We start from the raw sequence: 18,799 nt of genomic DNA, 5'->3' as shown, positions 1-18,799 counted from the left end.
CTACGTGTTTTTATAATTTCTAATTCATTTCAATCAATAAAAAAGAAGAAGAAGATTGTGTGTTAAAAAAACATGTTTTTATATGTAAATAAAGTCGAACAGTAGGGATTAAGCGAAGGAGGGTAGGTGAGTATGTGTGGAGAAGAAGTAGGGTCTTAGATACAAGCGAAGGAGGCAGAACAAAAATGATGTTTTCCTAAGTCCTAGGTGTAGAGCCATTTTCATTCCATAACACTCTTTTTAATTTTAAATTAAAAGATCCACCTCACTTCCACCTCATCTACTAATATTCCCAAGTTTTTTTATTACTTCCCAATTTTTTTTAGCAAAATTCTTCGTTTTGTTTCACATTAAGACATGTAATTATAAAATAAACACACATTAAGTCGTAATGAGTAAACAAAATCCATTACTTTAATGATAGTGAGCATTTTGTATTACATTACTTGTATTTGTAGGCGCAAATAGTCTTGCCTTTGGCTCCATATGTTTTGTATCGTCCTAGTGAATGGATTAGTTGTTAGGTATTCAAAATATTTTAACTCTCACGCCCCACCAATAATCACCATAATATTAGATACATAAATATTTTAAATATTTATAAATGTTATCTAAGTACAAGATATTCATGTATGTAATATTTTCGCGCATAACCTGATGTTCCAAATGACGTGTGTGATATTTTTATTTAGTTAACAATATTGCTTGATATAAAACTTTAAAATTTTAAAAACAACATTTCCTTATTATTGTGGATATACAATAATTAAGTGATCAGATTAATGAAATTTCTAGTTTATGAAAATAATTAATAACTAATAATACTAGTAAGTATTGTTTATAGCTAATAACATTAGCAAAACAAAAATAATTCTTTATCTATAATGTTTATTATTATATTTTTATTTTTAATGATTCATAAATTAATGACAATATAAAATTCATAAGCTTTATAATATTCATTGATATAGAAAACAAACTAATGAAGATTAATATTAATAGGTTATAAAATAACGTACTAATGCTTATTTAAATTATTTTATTCTTGAAAATATTATTTTCAGTTTTTTCGATAATTTTTTATTTGAAATATTCTTTTGAAAAGTAATTTCTAAAAAAATACATTGACTTTCATGTGAAAACTCGTAAATTTTAAAATGTACCAATGACTTCAAACAATAAAAATGTCTATATCTCGACATTTATGATTTTTTTATTATCTCGATCGCATTCATATATTAAATGTAAATATCTTATCCAAACTATTTAAACATTTATTATCTCGATCGCATTCATTAAAAATGTCTATTTTTTTATTATCTCGATCGCATTCATATATTAAATGCTAAAATTAGATGGATGCCTATAAATCAAACACCTCTTAACAACGATGAAAGGACGATTCATGCATTAATTAACAACTTAATTTCTGTGAGACTTAAAGTTGAAGTAAACTTAATTTCTTTATTCATAAACCTTAGTTTGTTAATTTTGATTAGTAGTGAGATTTGAATTCATGATTCTTATTGAAGTATCTAATTTTGTCAAACAAATGTAAATCAACTAACATAAATTAGAATTTATTTGAATACAAGACTTAAAAATACTTTTAAGAGTTTTTCTACGAAAAAAGTTATATATTTCTAATAAAAAATTCTAAAAATCACTTCTAACATAAATCCAAACATGTCCTACAAATTTATACTAAAATCCCAATTATTTATACTAAAATTTGATTAAAATTTATTTATCATACTATCGTAAGAAAATATCAGTTTCATTTAATACATCTTCGTATAAAAATATTAAGTCAAATAAAAAAATATTTAAAATATGATGTATGATATTCAAAATTTGATGTTAAAATAACAGAAATCATGTCTCTCCTCCCTACTCCTTTCTTCAACTTGAAAAGACAAAGATTACACCAAAGAGGAAACAACTTCTGTCCAGTCTGATCCCTTAACACAAATTCTATGCTCTACATTTGCAAGCAAATGTATTTTATTTAAGATTGTTTTATGAAATAATATCACGAGAAAATTCATGAATGTTTGGTTTGACTGTTTTCTGTTTTTATTTTTACTGAAAATAGAAAATAGTAATGAAAATGCGTTTGGTTGAATTTTTGAAAACATTTTTAATGAAAATATTTTCTCAAATGAATCAAGAACTGGAAACAATAAAATTTTGTTTTCAATATTTTCAGTTGAAATCAGGAATTTCATTTTGAATAAAATGAAAATGCAGTGACAATGAATGTAATTTTAATCAAATATAAAAATACATTTTCGGTGTTTATATTTCTTGAAAGGAGATAACAAAAAGTCAAACCAAATATATTTTTAGAATTATAATCTTTTAACAATAAAAACAATTTTCAAAAAATCAAAACAAAAAATAAAAATAAAAAATAAAAATACAAACCAAACGTATCTTATTTTCCACTTTTATACATTTATAATTTGTACTACTATATTGTAATTTTCTAGCTAGCACATGCATAAATCCCCTCATCAGTCATCACGGCACTCGTGCCATCCAAGGCTTCCGCCTTCCAGTATTTCATCGGTTTTAGAGGCACTTAAGTTTAATATATGGCATCAAGTAATATTAGTGGAAGTTCCTGAAATACCTCCTCGACTAAAATATTAGTAAATAAATAGGAACAGAGAAAAATAATGATATAAACGTGGATGTATATAAAAAAAAAGGGTTCGGTGTGGTTAATTAGCTCTATAGTTTAAGTGTTATATATATTAACCAATAATTTGATTATTCCTTTAAATACTAAAATACTGCACTATTTTATTTTTGAGAATTTTCATTCAACTTTTAACAACTTTTTTAAGGATGTGTTTAGTTTAAAAAATGAAAATATTTTTTTAAAATTAAAATAAACTGTAAAAAGTATGAGTACTCTTACGAAAAAATATAATTTTTTTCTAATATTATTTTTCTCTTAAAAAAACTGAGTTTTCATCTTTCGCAAGTATCCACTACTGCTTTGTTAATAGGGTCAAATTAAAAAATTTTAGAGCAAAAATTGAGTTAACCTTTTTCTCTCTGAACTAGTTAAAGAAAAAACTCATCCAACGAATTTTTCATTTCTGGATAATGCTTTTTTAATAAATCTTATTAATGATGTCTTGTAACTCAACACACGAAGAATTTGGAAATAAACAAACAAGCCACACAATTAATACATGAAGGAAACCATTGTATAATGAGAGTGTGCTGCATATCTTTGTTATTGTGCTTACTTGGTAGTTAAGATTGAGTTGACCGTGTTCAAGACCTCTGTGTGAAAGCCAATAGAAAAAAAATATTGATGGTAGGACTTAGTCTGAAGTCAAGATTTTGCACTCTTGCGTCATTGATTCATTGAAGAAGACAAAAACTCATTCTTTCGTCCACCAAAAGATAATTATCGACTCAATTTTAATATATTTTTCTTATAATTTAACCATTGTTTCTCTTTTATTCAATAATTAAACAAATCTGAAATGTAATTTAATGATAAAAATGTATTAAAAAATGCGATATTTTATTAACATTATTCTTTTTCGTTTAGAAATAATACCTGGGCTTTCTTATGATAATTCCCACCTACTTGCTTTTTTCCTTTCAATAACAGTAATGCGTGTGATAACGACTCTAAAATCAGTTATTTCTAATCCAAACGTCTTTGACTTAGTTTTATGTATTTTATTTTCTGGATCAAATCCCTTTACTTAGTCTTAAAAGGCCATACATGTTCATCACGATCTTCATCGGTCAATTTTCTTCTCAATCTAGCCCTCGACTAATTTCGTTACGTATCAGCAGCTTTCTTATCTTAATTCCAACCCTCGAGTAGAGTCATGATCCATGATATATATAATATTCTTTTACCGATTCAACACAAAGAAAATGAAAACAGTAAAGCAGTACTGGTATAGAAAGAATTAACTAACTAGGTGGAGCATATAGATGGATTGTTTTCTCTTATTTTCCTACTTTTTTCTTATTATTATGATATTATATCTACTTTAATTCATCTAATTATTATCTCAAAAAGCAAAGCTTAACTTACATAACAACGATCAATAGAGTGTTAAAATAGACTGAAGTTTTTTGAAGAAACAAAACAGACCGAAGTTTTAGAGTATATTTGGAATCAAATATTTAATTTTGATTGTGAACAAATAACGAACCTATTTAAATTACATTGGAGTTGACTTTTAACTTATTGAACTTATTTATAAGAATAATAAAATACACTAATATAAAATCAACTGAACTCATTGTATTTAATTTTAACATAAACCAAACTTATTTTATTTTTATAATAAATTCTAAAAATATAATTTTCGATCAATTAAATAAATTAAAATTAGATTGATTAGGTTATTTCCTATTTGTAATGATTGCAAGCCGCAAGTTTGAGACTTAGAATTATTTGATTGGAGGAATTTGTGGGCATAATAGCTAAGGGCAAGATGATAACAAGAAAAGGACGACAAGCAGTGGAGTTAGGTACGTGTATGTTTTGCTCTGCATTAATCTTTTGCTGATTGTCTGTCTTCTCCTCCATGATTGTGTGTATCGTAAGTAATTCATAGAGCATCAACAATAAAAATTTAGATTTTATTTGGCTGAAAATTATATTTTATTGTATCCTTCCCTACACAGAAAATACTTAATTTCATATCGGCTGCCTCAATCCTTGCCGTGTGCATGTTAGACAACTTCAATGTCAATTGGTTTAAACAATTTTTTTGTCTTATTTATTTTTTGTTTCTCTATTTTTTTCTTTCATTTTAGTCCTTATAAAATATTTCATTTTATTTTTCATCTTTAAAATTCTTTAGGTAATACATTTTTCAAAATATTTTTTTAATTATTTAAAGTATTATCTAAAATGTTTTAAGAATAAAAAATAAAATAAATATTTTGTAAGGACTAAAAAAATTAAAAATTTGTAGGAACAAAAATAAAAAATAAATTTAAGCCAAATAAAAAAATTACAACTCTCTAATGTTTTTTTTGTTGTTGTGAATTACAACTCTCTAATGTTGTTCTAAGTATTCAAATTATATATTTAGTGTGTGTTTAATTTCATATTGAAAATGATTTTAAGTTCAAAATTTTTAAATAAATTTTCACATGCTTTGCTTTCACGTTAGAAAATAATATATAATTAATTATAGGTTTAAACTTAACTAATTTTGAGTTAAAACAAATTAAAATAGTTTTCGCCTTTGGTAAAAAAATTATACTATGTTTAACTCCTAATTTACTTTTATAATTAAAATATTAAATTATAAATTATATCTCTTCAAATTAATTTTAATCAAAATCAATTTTATTAACACTCATTTGAATAAGTACATAATTGAGGTGTAAAGTCAAATCAAACACTTCAATTATTAACTTGTGAAAAAAATATTCAAATATAATTAATATTATAAACAAAAAAATATATTTATTTATATATTTATATAAATACTACATTAATAACATTAAATTTTACATTAATACTTTTTTTTCAAGTCTAGTTTATTAAGTATAAATACAAATTATAAAATATGTCAACTATGAAAGTTATTAATCATAAAAATGACTAATTAATGTAATTGAAATCGGGCTTTTCTTTTGATTATTTATTAATCTATTCAATGCCCGATAGAAGGTATATTCTCTCATCTCATGAAATTGTAGAATAATATAATCAAATTCCAGTTTTACAACTTTGTTTGATGTGAAAACTTGATCCCGTCCCTCTCTAATGCCAAATATACATTTTCTGTATATGTATTTATTGATCTAGACTTAAACTAAAAATTCTTTCATTTAATCATTGACCAGTGTAACTGTGCTGCAAAAGGAATTTGACTCACAAAGGAACTTCCAGTTAATAATATGCAAATTAGTTACATTTTGGCTAGCAGGGTGTTTTCACTAATTTAAGGAGGAAACGTTTAAAATCAAGGACAAGGGTATGGGTATCATAGCTAGTAAGGTTCCAACAAAGTGAAGTTTTAAGACTAATGTCAGGGTTCGAGGTAGGTGGAATATAGTAGTAGTTGCTGATGATACTTTGCCCTCAGATTGTTGTTGGTTGTTGGTAGTTGGTGAGCTACTTCATATTACTGTTTGCTGTTAGTTATACATGCGGCATCGCCCATAGGCCATAGCCAAAATTATTACAATATATAGAAAGATCGAGTGTGTCAAAATAATAAGGATAAGAGGACTGAGAGAAAATATTGTAACTGATTTTTTCTGAAATTAATAGTTTTCTAACATTAGGTATGATGAATGCTACTTTATGCGGATATAAATATAAATAAATCTAAACTCATGCATGATAATTCAAAATATAAATAAATTTTAACTAATTTCATCATAATTAATGAAATTAGTTTTAAGATATGCTTTATATAATTTAGTTTTTTTTTAAGTTGTAATACCAATCATGACTTTCAAAATGAAGAGACTGTTTGCATTTGAAACATATTCCCAAATAAATAAAGTCTTTCATCAATTAGCGTAAAAGGGATATTTTAGGAAACATAACCTCTGTTTAGTATGAAAAAGTATGTCACGAACTGAATGAAATTCAAATCTCAAATAACATTTTTTTAAAGATAAATATTGATTAAAAACAGAAAAATATATAAAATACTTTTTTTTTAAACAGAAATCACCATTCGTGTCTATTTTCGTACCAAATATCTTTTTTCTTTAGGAAATAAAATTCGTTTTAAAAATGAGATTAAAAAATTAAATGAGGTTAATTAATATTCTTAATCAAGATAGATTAATTATATTTTTATCATATTTGAATTCAGTGGAAGTAATAAATAACAATGAAACCAATCCTTTCTTCACTATTAGGATCTAATTGTTCCTCCACGATTATGCCGTACTAATTAATAATGTTGTCTTTTATCTATTTCTTAAAACTCTTTGTTTACTTCTCACGATGTATTTTTTTCTTCTTCTTTTAAATACTGTGAATCATGCTTTCATGCACAATGGGCCTTATGAAAAAACATGAGAAAAGTAATTGGCATGTTGCAATAGTAATGATTAATGAGAGAAGGATTTAAGGATGAATAGTTCTAAATCTTTCCACTAATTTTCTTAATTATTTGCTTTATATGGTTATTATTGAATGTCATTTATATTTCTAAAATATTAAATATATTTTTCTTTTAATATTTTAATAAATTTTTAGAGAAATTTTTAGGAAGATATAATACTATTTTTCCATAAGAATTAAATATAATTATTAGAAAATTCCCAATAAAACACACACCTTGTTCAATCAATTAATAAAATAAATCTCTTTGGTATATATTAATATTACTCTTTAGTCTTTAGTAACTTTAAACAAAATTATCTTGCTAATTACATGGTCCTTGACTCAATTTTTGCATAGAGCCACAATATATCAAGAGTATTAACCATACACTCTTTCATAATCCTTGCAACACATTTTTTTCTATCTAGTTAAAATTTTATGTGAGTAATATTATTCTCGAAGTGGGATTATCAAATGTATAATAGGACCCACATGAATTTAATTCATAAGGGTATTAGAGGGACCTATTTTAAAGAGAGGGATTGATACAAAATTTTAATATGATATGATGATTTGAAAATTTCCACCTCATAGAGAACAACTTTAAAGCTATCATGGCATGGTTTTTCAACGTGATCCACCGTATTTCCATACATACTATTACTATACTGATCCAAAACTCGCCATATTATACTGTGTATGGCACGTTCATCAGTGATACAGTTCTTGATTTCTTTTGTCAACCTAATAGCTTATCTTACTGCCACAGAAAGGAAGGGGCCATATAAAAAGAAAAAAAGAAGAAGGCAAACTTGACATTTTCCTGAAACACAAATACATAGTAATACACAGTTGAGAGAACATGAAGCGTGTATAACTATAAACTATATGATGGACTCTATAAAGTAATAAGAGCATCATATGGAAGATTAAGTAGGGGAGGAATCAAGCATGTACAGGTATGGAGGAGCTCATTGATACACAGCCTTTTAGGCGTTCAATAATTACATTTCTGCTGACTAGCCCTGAATGATTATGACTCAGTGGCAGGCCCTCTTTCACACACTCATCGTACTTCTCCAAAGTAGACACAATATCACTGAAATCTGGCCTTTTTGAGGGGTTTGCTGACCAGCAACGCTTTATCAGATGTGCTAGTGCTGGTTGACAACTAGCTGGCAGAGGAGGCCTTTCATTCTGATCAACAATAATTCAATCAGTTTTTTTAAATTAAATTACTCACTTATGACAGCATTAAGCCTTTTATTATGCATGCTCAAGACTAAAAAAGTGTTATAAGGTACACAAAGATTACAAAAAGTTTCAAGGAGTTCAGCAAATCGAAGGGTTTATTTTTAGAGATAACAGTTACTTTTGTCCACAAAGTTAGTGGATGCTATCACACTAGTCTCTGAATTAAAGAAAATCCTATAAAAGTCTCCAAAAATGTAATTCGTTACTTACATTAATATAAACGTAGTATGTGTGAATTAATATGTTTAAGGATCAATATGATGTGAGATATAGGATTATTTTGATGGTTAGCCAAAATGTATGCACCAAAATGCGTGCTAGTCTTTTATGCACAGTCCAAGGACTACTTTTGACAAATGTGTGCACCAAAATGTAACAAATGTTACTATGTTAGCCTCATACATTTTTTTTATGAGGTTGAGCGATATTAAGGGATGCTTGTTGGGACTAGGGAGGGAAAACATCCAAGGCCCATGCATCGGTGCTTCCCATTATTAGGACTAGAAGACACATGCACCGACTATTACACTTTTCAACAAAAAGATCAAGAGTCTTGATTAAAATAATCCATGATCATTGCTCATGTTAGGTTCTGCTTCTGCACATGTAACCCAATACCTACCTCACATAGTTCAAGTAATTCAGGATTTCCATTTCTGGAATTCGGGGATTGCTGCCATGATGTCAGGTTTTAAACCTCAAGCAACAGGTGAGATCAGATGCAACATGAACAAGTAAAGTCATTTATCAGTCTTGTAGTTTAAATGTGTATTTACTCTGACTAGTGGCTACTGACAACTATCTTATCTATGTATAGAAATAAAGATTAGTGGACACACATTTTATATTATATGTAGCCTGTGGTATTTAGTTTGCTTTCTCTGAAGAAAGATTATATTATATATGAAAGTGCTATGACCAAGTAATCCATAGTGACACTGAATTTACCTTGAAAAAAACTACTACTAGTTACAATATATTAGTTCTCACCTCTTCCTTATGTTTTGAGTAACACTTAGCATCTTGTCAGACGGGCTAAGACAAGGGAAAGAGATGAGGATTAGAATTCTCTGCAAAGCAGAACTCCCTGAAACTCTGCATATAGGTATTTTGGCACTGAAACTATGGTGAGAAATGGGAGTATATTGATCCATTCAGTCACACATACTACTAAAATGGAAGTGAATGGGTAAAATGCCAAAAGATACTCGTAAGCCACAAGAATAGTAGATGCACTAATCGGAATAGAATTGAAATTCCGATTCCCTTATCAGATCGGCCATGAGATCCATGTGATGAGGGCTCAGCACCTAGATGATAAAGGATTCTCCAATTAGCTCTGCCTTAGAGATGATTATCTAAGAGGTATATTAGAGGATTGATAAAAGTTTTGAAAATTGTTTTTTGTTGTTTTGGCATGTGGTATAAGGTTTTGAAAGATTAGGTATTGTGAGAGATCCAAGTCAAACTTCCTGTTTGGATGTGCATATTCGTTGCATCATTACAATAGATACTTTAGTTTCTAGAGTAACAATGGCTACTTTTTTTTTTTTCTTGATACAAAAAGGGACAACAGCCCGTAGCTACTGTGTTTCGAACCTTTTTGCATCTAGTATGCATGTAAAAATTAAATGCCGTAGATATCACTTTTCTTCATAGTCCCATTAGGGGGAACAAATAATGTGCAAAGGACAACTTCATCTTATTTAGCAGCCAAACTTTTTCAAGAGAGAAATTCCCATATTATTGAGTATAGTTCTGATTACAGAGAACTTGCCCGACCAATCATTGAGTGTAATTCTTACTAAAAAGAACTAGTCCAACCAATCATCTTAGACAATGCCAAAACTGATTTCAATTTTGAATTCCTTTATATATATATATATATATATAATTTATATTAAAACCTAAGTCTAAAGTAAATTTTGGTTCAAAAATCAGTTTTAAAACTAATTTTAAATTTAAAACCGATTTTAGAACCAGTCAAATCTAATTTTGTTAATAAGCCAATTTAAAAACCAATTTGAAACCGCTTTGGTAAAATCAACTTAACTAGTATTAAAAAAGAAAAGTAGTTTGATTTTAAAATCCAATTATATATTTGGTTTCAAATAGGATCTGATTTGGTTTTGTTTGTGAATCCCAACATGCACATCCCCAAGTCCAAAATTATGTCATGTATCAAATTAGACAAAAAATATAGTTAGTTTACCGTTAGGCACGACCAAGGCTTCAGTGTACCAAGAAAGAACTTTGTAAAGCAAACAAGAATAAGTCAAAAAGGGATTAAAGAAAAACATTCAATCAATAAGACCGTCAGAATTGTTAAGCAGAAAAGTGATGCAATCGTTTATCTTAAAGAAATTTACACAATAAAGAAGACATCATTTAGAGTTCAGGCATAGCCAAGTTACCTTCTCAGCCACAGCAAAAGCAGCTTGCACTGGTGTCATTCCTTGGAAGGGAAGCAGAGAAGTTGTGAGCTCCCAAAGCACAATACCAAAACTGTACACATCAACCTTCCGAGTATAAGGTTTTTCCTTAACCATCTCCGGTGCCATCCAACGATATGTTCCCGAGTTTCCTTTGCCTTTCCGGCATCTTGTTTCAAGACAAGATGTGCCAAAATCCGCCACCTTAACTCTCATGTCATCGTCGAGAAGCAAATTACTTGACTTGAGGTCTCTGTGAATCACACCTTGTGAATGAAGGTACTCCATACCCCTTGATATATCTAGAGCTAACCTTAGTATTGTTTCAATTGAGAGTGAGTACGGCTCTTTCTTGTTTAGATACATCCTCAGAGTCCCTTGTGACATGTATTCTGTTATGATACAGTATACGGGCGGTTTTTTACATGCTGCAATAAACTGTAAATTAAGAGTCATTTAAGCTTATGCATCCATTAATAGAGGCATTTCAAACACAGTTGCAGCTCAAATTTGGGTTTACATCTAATTCAATCTTAATATGCAGTTGGTTCTATAATGGATGACCCAATAACAACTACTAAGATAGACTTTAACATATTAGAATATTAGAATTTTAGTTTGAGCATAATTCAATTTCAAAAGTTAATTTACGGGAAAAGAATTGTCCTCCACTAATATAAATTATTTTAATCATGTCAATTGTAAGTAAATATGAAATTTCCATTTTGATCATGCCAAGTCCAAATCAATTTTGTCTAACACTCAAAATTGGTACCTCATGGTCTTTACAAAACGCCAAGTACAAAGATAAATCACTGTAGTACTAATCTAAAAATGGCAAAAAGAGAAAGTTAGAAAAGTCAATATTGGGCAGCAATCAGGTGCATTGTTTATGTTATTGAGCTAATCTACTTAATTAAATTGTAGAGGTCCCTCTTTTCCTCTTTTTTTGTGTCTCAGAAACTATTTTACTTAGAAAAAAAGACCATAGTTGTTTATGAAATTCATCATTTTCTTTCCCTAAAGTGGCAAGTGTTAAGTGACAAGCTTAACTAGTTTCTTGCTTACCCCCCCCCCCCCCCCCTCCAAGTTTCAGATCCACAAATACAAAACCCCATAAATGATAAACAAACACACTACCATGAGGACAATAAGATTAAATGTTCACTAAACACTGTACCTGCACTATGTTATGATGAATGAGACGTGAAAGCAAAGCCACTTCAAAGTTAAATTGCTCCTCCAGTAAGGCCTTTTTCTCCTCATCCTGAGTTGGAATCTTCACCATTTTCACAGCAACAGCTCTCTGCTTGTAGACTCCACGGTAAATTCGGCTGTGAGCTCCAGAAGCAAACTTGCTACCTATAAAAAGCTGTGACAGGTCTGCAGCCCATTCCTCTTGCTCCCCTTTCTGGTCCTCCTTTGAAGTCTCCCATGTCTCCATTGAGTCGAATATCAATGACCACGATTCCATGCTATCAAATCTCTTCCTTTCCACGTTCTCCGCGTCACTCTCCAACTGGGTCTTGGAAGAAGATGAAGGCTCCGCTAAAGCTTTACTCTTAGACATCCTTAGCCTAAGCCCGTGGAAACATGACCCTGCCATTGAACCTAGAAATCAAGTTTCTGATTGTGAAACCTTTGCACTTTGCTTTGCTATGATGTGATGTTCGTCAAAACATACACTCATAAGAAACTTTCATCGTCAGTGTTGATTTTGAAACATGACCTCCAACTAAGAATGAAGAGTGTTTCTGGGTTTTCATTAAACCATCTTGATGAGTATGTATATTCCAACAAGATACTTTGAAAGTCCTTCTTAAGTAATTAGGACACGGTTTATTTCATGTCAAACTATGGTAACTTGGTATCTTGGGAGTCTAGTTAAGTTGATTAAGTTGGGTGTGTGAGTTATTGTAAATTTCTCGTACTTGTTTCGAGATGATAAGAAAAACAAAAACTATGGTAACTTGGTGTATCAAAGCTGTGAATTGTGATGGATAAAAAAAAAAAAATCTCAACAACATTTAAGACTCAAGCAGAAACAGAGAAGGATGTTGGGATTTCATTGCTTGTAGCCAAATGCTAAGGGGTGTAATGAAAAATTGAAAATGAAATTGTGCTAGCGAATGAAAGAAAAAGAAGAAGGATTTTTTCACGGTTTTTCCTAGTAAGATTAGGTTGTTTAGCAGCATAAAGAAGAATTCAGAGGTAGAAAAGTTTCAAGGGTGTCTCGTGAGTGCTTGTGTGGTTTAAAAAGTGAACTAGTTATAGCGAGCGAGAGAGAGAGAGAGAGAGACTTTTTTGGTCAATTTATAATTGAGAGCTTCCTTGATTATGGCATTATGATGAATGAAATGCATTCTAAGTGGCCAGAATGCAAAGCGAGGTGACTTGAGCTCACATATGCAACTATTGGTGCTTTTGCAGTATCCCTATCCTTGTTGGGGCCCCGAAAAGTTCCAAGAGTACAAGTGGCATGTAACGTAACAAAAGAAAAAACACACTAGACAAGTGCCAACTGCCAAGAGATGGACCTCTCATTTGATACTACTACGAAACAAAGTCATTTCTATGAATTTACTGTTTCTCATTCTGCTGTGAAAAATGAAAAAACACTTTGCTGAGAGTGAGGCGTAGTACCATGCAGTACCTCATTCCATAGAGCACTTGAATGAGGAACAAGATGTTCTTTAAGCATTTTAGTTTCGGAATTCGGAATGAAGGCTTGCACTTGAAGCATTGGTCACCAATTTTACGCAGCAGTGATTCCAAGCGCGGAATCAGATCTTTAAAATAATAAAAAAAAAGAAGTAAAGTTGTGGAATCTGATTGAACTATTTCAAGGTATAGGAATTAGGATGGTTTGTTTAGTTTGACAAATGTTTATATATAATTTTTATGAATAATAGTAAAAATGACAGTACTTTATTATTGTAATGTTTTCTAATTTTAAATATTTATATAGAAATCAATGAAAATAAAAATAATCATATTTTGATTATTTTTTCTACAAAATTTTGAAAATACATTAAGTGAAAATAAGATGATATTTTGTAATAAATAATTTTAAATATTAACTGATATTATAATTATTAAAAATTTAAAACTGAACTAGATTAGTTGATTCAACTGAACCGAGAATCCATCATGTGGCTGTTTAAGATAATCCAAAAAATTGGTGAAGCAGATAACTAATCAAGAACAAAATCAAATTGGTCAAAACCAATAAGAATAAGTATCAATAGAAAATAAAATTTTAAATTGGTCATTTAAAAAGACATTTTGTCTTTTTTTTTGTTACTTTTTTTTTAAAAAAATGTTTTAGAATAAATAAAGGTTGATGCATAATATCTGCATAGATTATTATTATTTAATTCTTTATTATGAATTTTTATCTTATAAGATAAGAGATATTTTTTTGTCCAGACTATATGTTTCACTAAAGACAATTTTATTCGAGTTTAGATCATTATAGGCGGACAAAATTTTTCTCTTTCGGTATGAAACGTGGTTGCATAACCAGAACTCAACTTTAATCATAATTAAACCAATGAATGAAGAATTATTGTTTGCCTTAATCATGGGTTTAATTTTAAAAATATTATTTTTTATTAACTTTCCTATTCATTAAATATAAAATCTTAAATAATTTTTACATTTATTTTGCTTTTAATACTTTGTAAAAATTAAGATAAATAATTATAAGGAATTTAACTCAATTGATTAAATAATATATGCGATTATTATAAATCATCTTAAGTTTTGTTTCTAAGAATAATAATAAAAAAGGATAAAATGATATTTTTATTTTGGGTAGGTGGGGAAAAAAAAAAAGACCAAACAATTAAAGAATGGTTAGGCCGTAAGCCCGTAAGTCTAACTAAGATCTTTTGAGCGGGTTGTATTTGTCTATTTGATCATTACTTTGTCTCTTAACCAAGAAATTTTTGCATTGGTTATTTTCTGTCACATTTGATGGAAGAAATTAAGACGATTGGTTAAAAGATATTACGACAAAATATCATATTATTCTATAAAAGTAGAAAATAAAATCAAAATATTTTAAAAAACAACAAAAACAAGGGTTTGGGAGAGAAATAGAAAATGTGGAAATAAAGTAGAAAGAAGAGGGAGCGAGACGTAATACTGAGGTCCCAAACCATATAAACCATTCAATATTTCCTTACATGGGTCACACAACATGGCCCGCAATCTGTTAGGTGTATCCGTATACTGCTTAAAATGCCGTGGTTCTTTGTGGTGTGGGCTTATCACATGGAACATGTAATTTCATCCTTTTATTCTCCTGGCCAAAAAAAATTAAGACATTCCGTAGCAAGTACAACCAAATTTTTTTCATTTTCTTTCCACGCATGTATATTAACATTTTTTTGGCAATTCTTTTTGTAAAATAATTTATAAAACAGATTTTACAATTAAAAGAGAAACGATAAAAAGAAAGTGGGGAATGCAATAATTAATACGATGATAGAGATAAATACATAAAATGCTATATAAATGGTGTTGTAATGATAACTTTACTTTATATTTCTTTCTCTTTAATTTTATAATAAAAAAATAAGTTATGGGTATAAAGTAATTTTATATTGTTATTCAATAATAAATATGATAAGTTTGTTGATTTTTACATTGTCCTTATCAATGCTTCACTACTAAAAAAAATTTGAGTTTTTTTTTTTTCTCTTTCACACGTTCAAATATTGATCAATTTGTTTCTTCCCTTTCACTTCTTCTCATTGTTTTTTTTTTCTTTCCCATTTTTTGGGTGATGGATTTTGTCTCCCTTTCCTCTCCACCGACGCTCTTCTTCCAAGAAAATAAATTTTATCACCTTTTATTAATATAATTTGCATACACGAGATATATTAATTGTTTCATGATCACTTCAGAAATCTTCCGAGTTATTTTGTCGTAAATAATGTTTCAGAGCTGGTCATGCACTATTACGTGCATTATAGGAAGGTTCATAAGTGTTTAAAGTGGGACACGTGCAGCTTGTATGTATTACTCCATATTCTTTCTTTGATTTCAAATATCACAACCATTAACAACATGTGTACTCACTAGTCACGTACTACACCGAAAAAGATTGGTATCAGCCAGAATAACATGTCGTGAAGACAAATCTTCATAAAAAAATACAGAAAAAGGAGAGAAAAAATGTTTAATATAATTGAGGATTATGCTTTGCAAATTTTTTTCCCCTCCAAGGGTGTCAAGGAAAAGAAAGGGATCGAATTTTTTTTATTTTCTTTTTTCATAGTACAAGTCACAACAATCCATAAAAGTCACTTACAAAGTTATTTCACAAACAATTAATAAAGTTTACCATATATATCTGACTTGTCGACTAGATACTAATTCAAATTCACGTTCTAACAGACCCATAAAGTCTCACGTACATATATATATATATATATATATATATATATATATATATATATATATATATATATATATATATATATATATATATTATTATATTGAAAAAACTGAACAATAATCAAGCAAGAAAAGTAAACAATCGTGAAAACACACATAATCAATAGTAGTTTTCAAGTATGCGTCATGGTAGCTACTAAAGAGAGGTTCTCACTCTGGATGGAGGGTCACGTGGCTTTTAGTTTCTAGAGTTGTCCACAACAAAACGTGTCCAAACCTTCATTTACATGCTGTTATTGCAGACATCATGGCGCTAACTCGAATTCACTGTCCACCAATATTTCTCACGTTCTAAGAGAAGCCACCTTTCTTCACTGTCTTTTGAGAAGCACGGCCACTACTAGTGATGAGACTTTGCATCTCTGGATGCCCCTGTTGGGTCTAATTCATCACCAGCTGCTCAGGTACCGTGTTCCTCCCTTAGGGGGTGTTTACCCCTTTTAATTTCGTTTCTTTTCTTTTCCATGTAACCAGAAAAGGAGACACCTCAGTTATTGTATGTTGAATAGTTTCAACTTTGAAATGAATTCCAATGACATGACCATGGAAGGTGCATTGTACAGTTTTAAAGAGGACTTTATATGAGGACAAAAGTTTATATATACTATATTTTTTTTCAGTTACTATTGAATTTTAGGCTTCAAGTACAGACTGCATGGTGGGTCCTAGGTTGGACGGTTCATCTCCAACTTCTGTAAGGTTCTAGATGAATCATAAAGTGATTATGGAGTAGAGTGGAGAAGTTTGCTCAAGGATAATGCCTACCAGTCGCTGAAGTGGTAATCCTTCTATAGATTTAGATTTTTTTTGGAGATGAACCGTCTATTCAATTTTTCAAAAATCTATATAAATTTTTTAATCTTTTATGTTTTGAGAGGATTCAATTTTATGTGATTTTTATTATCATTATTTTTAATTTAAAAGTCAATTGAGTTTTATAATATTTATGTAAAAAAAATGTAATAAGACAAATGTCACATCTTAAAATAATAATATATTTATTCAAAATCGCATCCTGAAAATGACTATTATTTTAGAAAGATAATTTTGGTTTACTTTAAAAACAAAAAAAAATTAAATTGATTTTTTAAAAAAAATAACAAGTCAAACATAATATAGTAAAAAAAATATATAAAGAACTAGAATTGTAATTTAGCTCTTTCATTAATTACAATAACGTATTATATACATTAATTATTTTAATAGTTAAATAATTAAACAAAAAAGTAACATTATGCAATTAACTAAAAATAAAAATTAATTTGAGTTATTTAGAGTTTTATTTTTATATCTTAAATTTCCATTATTTTTATTTACTAATTTTTATATATTATTTGAATTAAAATTAACTTAATATATGATTTATTTAATAATATATGTAAACTAAATTTTTTAAAAATGTGATATGATTTTTCAGCGAGTTTTTCCCAATTTAATAAAGAATGAAATTGAATTTAATTTACAGCAGTACAATAAATCACGGGAAACGTATGAATGCAAACGTTGAAGGGTTTCGTCATTTCAAATAAATTTTAATTTAAAATGTTTTTATACAGCAATTTTAATTTAAAATGTTAAAATATATATAAATGAATTTTAACAGATTTAATAGCATTTATGTAATTTTTATCTTTGACTCTCTTAAATCCGATTCTAAACTTGTCCCACCTTTTATGGGTACAAAAAAAAAAAAAAAGAAGAAGAGAGAGTCAAATTCATGTCTAGTTTATCTCATTGTCGGGTCTAATCTTATTTGAATTGGTGTACTATCTTGAAATCCAATTAAAATTAATAATAAAATAATAGTTTTTTACACAAATTACTAAAAGAAAATTCTCTTTCTAATGAAAAAACAATACTAAAAACACTAAAAAGAATTATCAACTTTTTGTACTTTCTAGTTTCTACAATGACTGCATTGCATTTTATAAAATTAGCGAAAATGCAGCAACCAAATTAGAGAGGTCTGGAAGAGTACATGGCCAATATTCACAGCCGAAAATAATGGCACAAACAGCTGCTTCATCCGACAAAAGATTCGGTAGGCATTTATTTTATTTCTTTAGGGCGATTATGTATTGTTCTTGAGCAGGATTTTCGCTCGTAATTAATGAAAAGAGTAAAGTTTCCTACGTAGATGACAATTTGATTAACATTCAAATACGTACTAACAGATGGTATGTATAAAATGAATTCCTTTTAAGCAAATCAAAAAAGAAATGAAGAGGTAAGGTTTTTTTTGTGATTAAGATATTATAAGATAGCTGTTTAAAAAAATGTAAGCTAAGATATAAGAAGAGGATAAAAACATATAATAGAATAAGAATACACTAAACTTTAATTTTATTTAATAGTTAGTATACACTAAGTGATGATGATGATAATAATAACGATAATAATTTTGGTAAAAGCAAAAAGATAATAACAATAATAATGATAATATTAAGATATGATTATATGAGTCATGTTAAATATAATTCCGTCATTACAAATGACAATGATGAGAGTAGTCATGGGTCTAATGGAGGGAGAGAGAAATCAACTATGTCATGTTCTCAAGAATAATTAAAATTTT

General features: G+C 28.8%; 1 protein-coding gene across 2 annotated transcripts; it reads right to left on the bottom strand.

The window, feature by feature from the left end:
- Positions 1–7,857: 7,857 nt before the first annotated feature.
- On the bottom strand, positions 7,858–13,091 carry LOC114367149 (serine/threonine/tyrosine-protein kinase HT1-like). Of its 2 annotated transcripts, XM_028324258.1 has the most exons (4): positions 11,939–13,091; positions 10,741–11,196; positions 9,317–9,421; positions 8,160–8,269 (listed from the first exon to the last, which is right to left on the bottom strand). In XM_028324258.1, exons 1-3 carry the CDS (start codon positions 12,362–12,364, stop codon positions 9,362–9,364), a joined length of 942 nt encoding a protein of 313 aa, XP_028180059.1. In that variant the 5' UTR covers positions 12,365–13,091; the 3' UTR covers positions 8,160–8,269; positions 9,317–9,361. The 2 variants fall into 2 exon arrangements, with proteins under 2 accessions (XP_028180058.1, XP_028180059.1); XM_028324257.1 differs by lacking the exon at positions 9,317–9,421 and having other exon boundaries at positions 7,858–8,269; positions 11,939–13,084.
- Positions 13,092–18,799: the final 5,708 nt, after the last annotated feature.

The sequence above is a fragment of the Glycine soja genome, chromosome 9 (assembly GCF_004193775.1).
Source record: "Glycine soja cultivar W05 chromosome 9, ASM419377v2, whole genome shotgun sequence".
NCBI lineage: Eukaryota > Viridiplantae > Streptophyta > Magnoliopsida > Fabales > Fabaceae > Glycine > Glycine soja.
The sequence above is the reverse complement of the archived record's forward strand: the minus strand, read 5'-3'. Positions and strand labels throughout refer to the sequence as shown.

Bases quoted from the DNA above. Each gene is read 5' to 3' on its own strand.
- LOC114367149 (XM_028324257.1), bottom strand. From the start codon at position 12,364: ATGGCAGGGTCATGTTTCCACGGGCTTAGGCTAAGGATGTCTAAGAGT. The intron at 11,197-11,938 runs GTACAGTGTTTA...CTTAATTTACAG, and splicing joins TTCATCATAACATAGTGCAG to TTTATTGCAGCATGTAAAAA. The intron at 8,270-10,740 runs GTAACTTGGCTA...ATTGTTGATCAG, and splicing joins CTTTTGCTGTGGCTGAGAAG to AATGAAAGGCCTCCTCTGCC.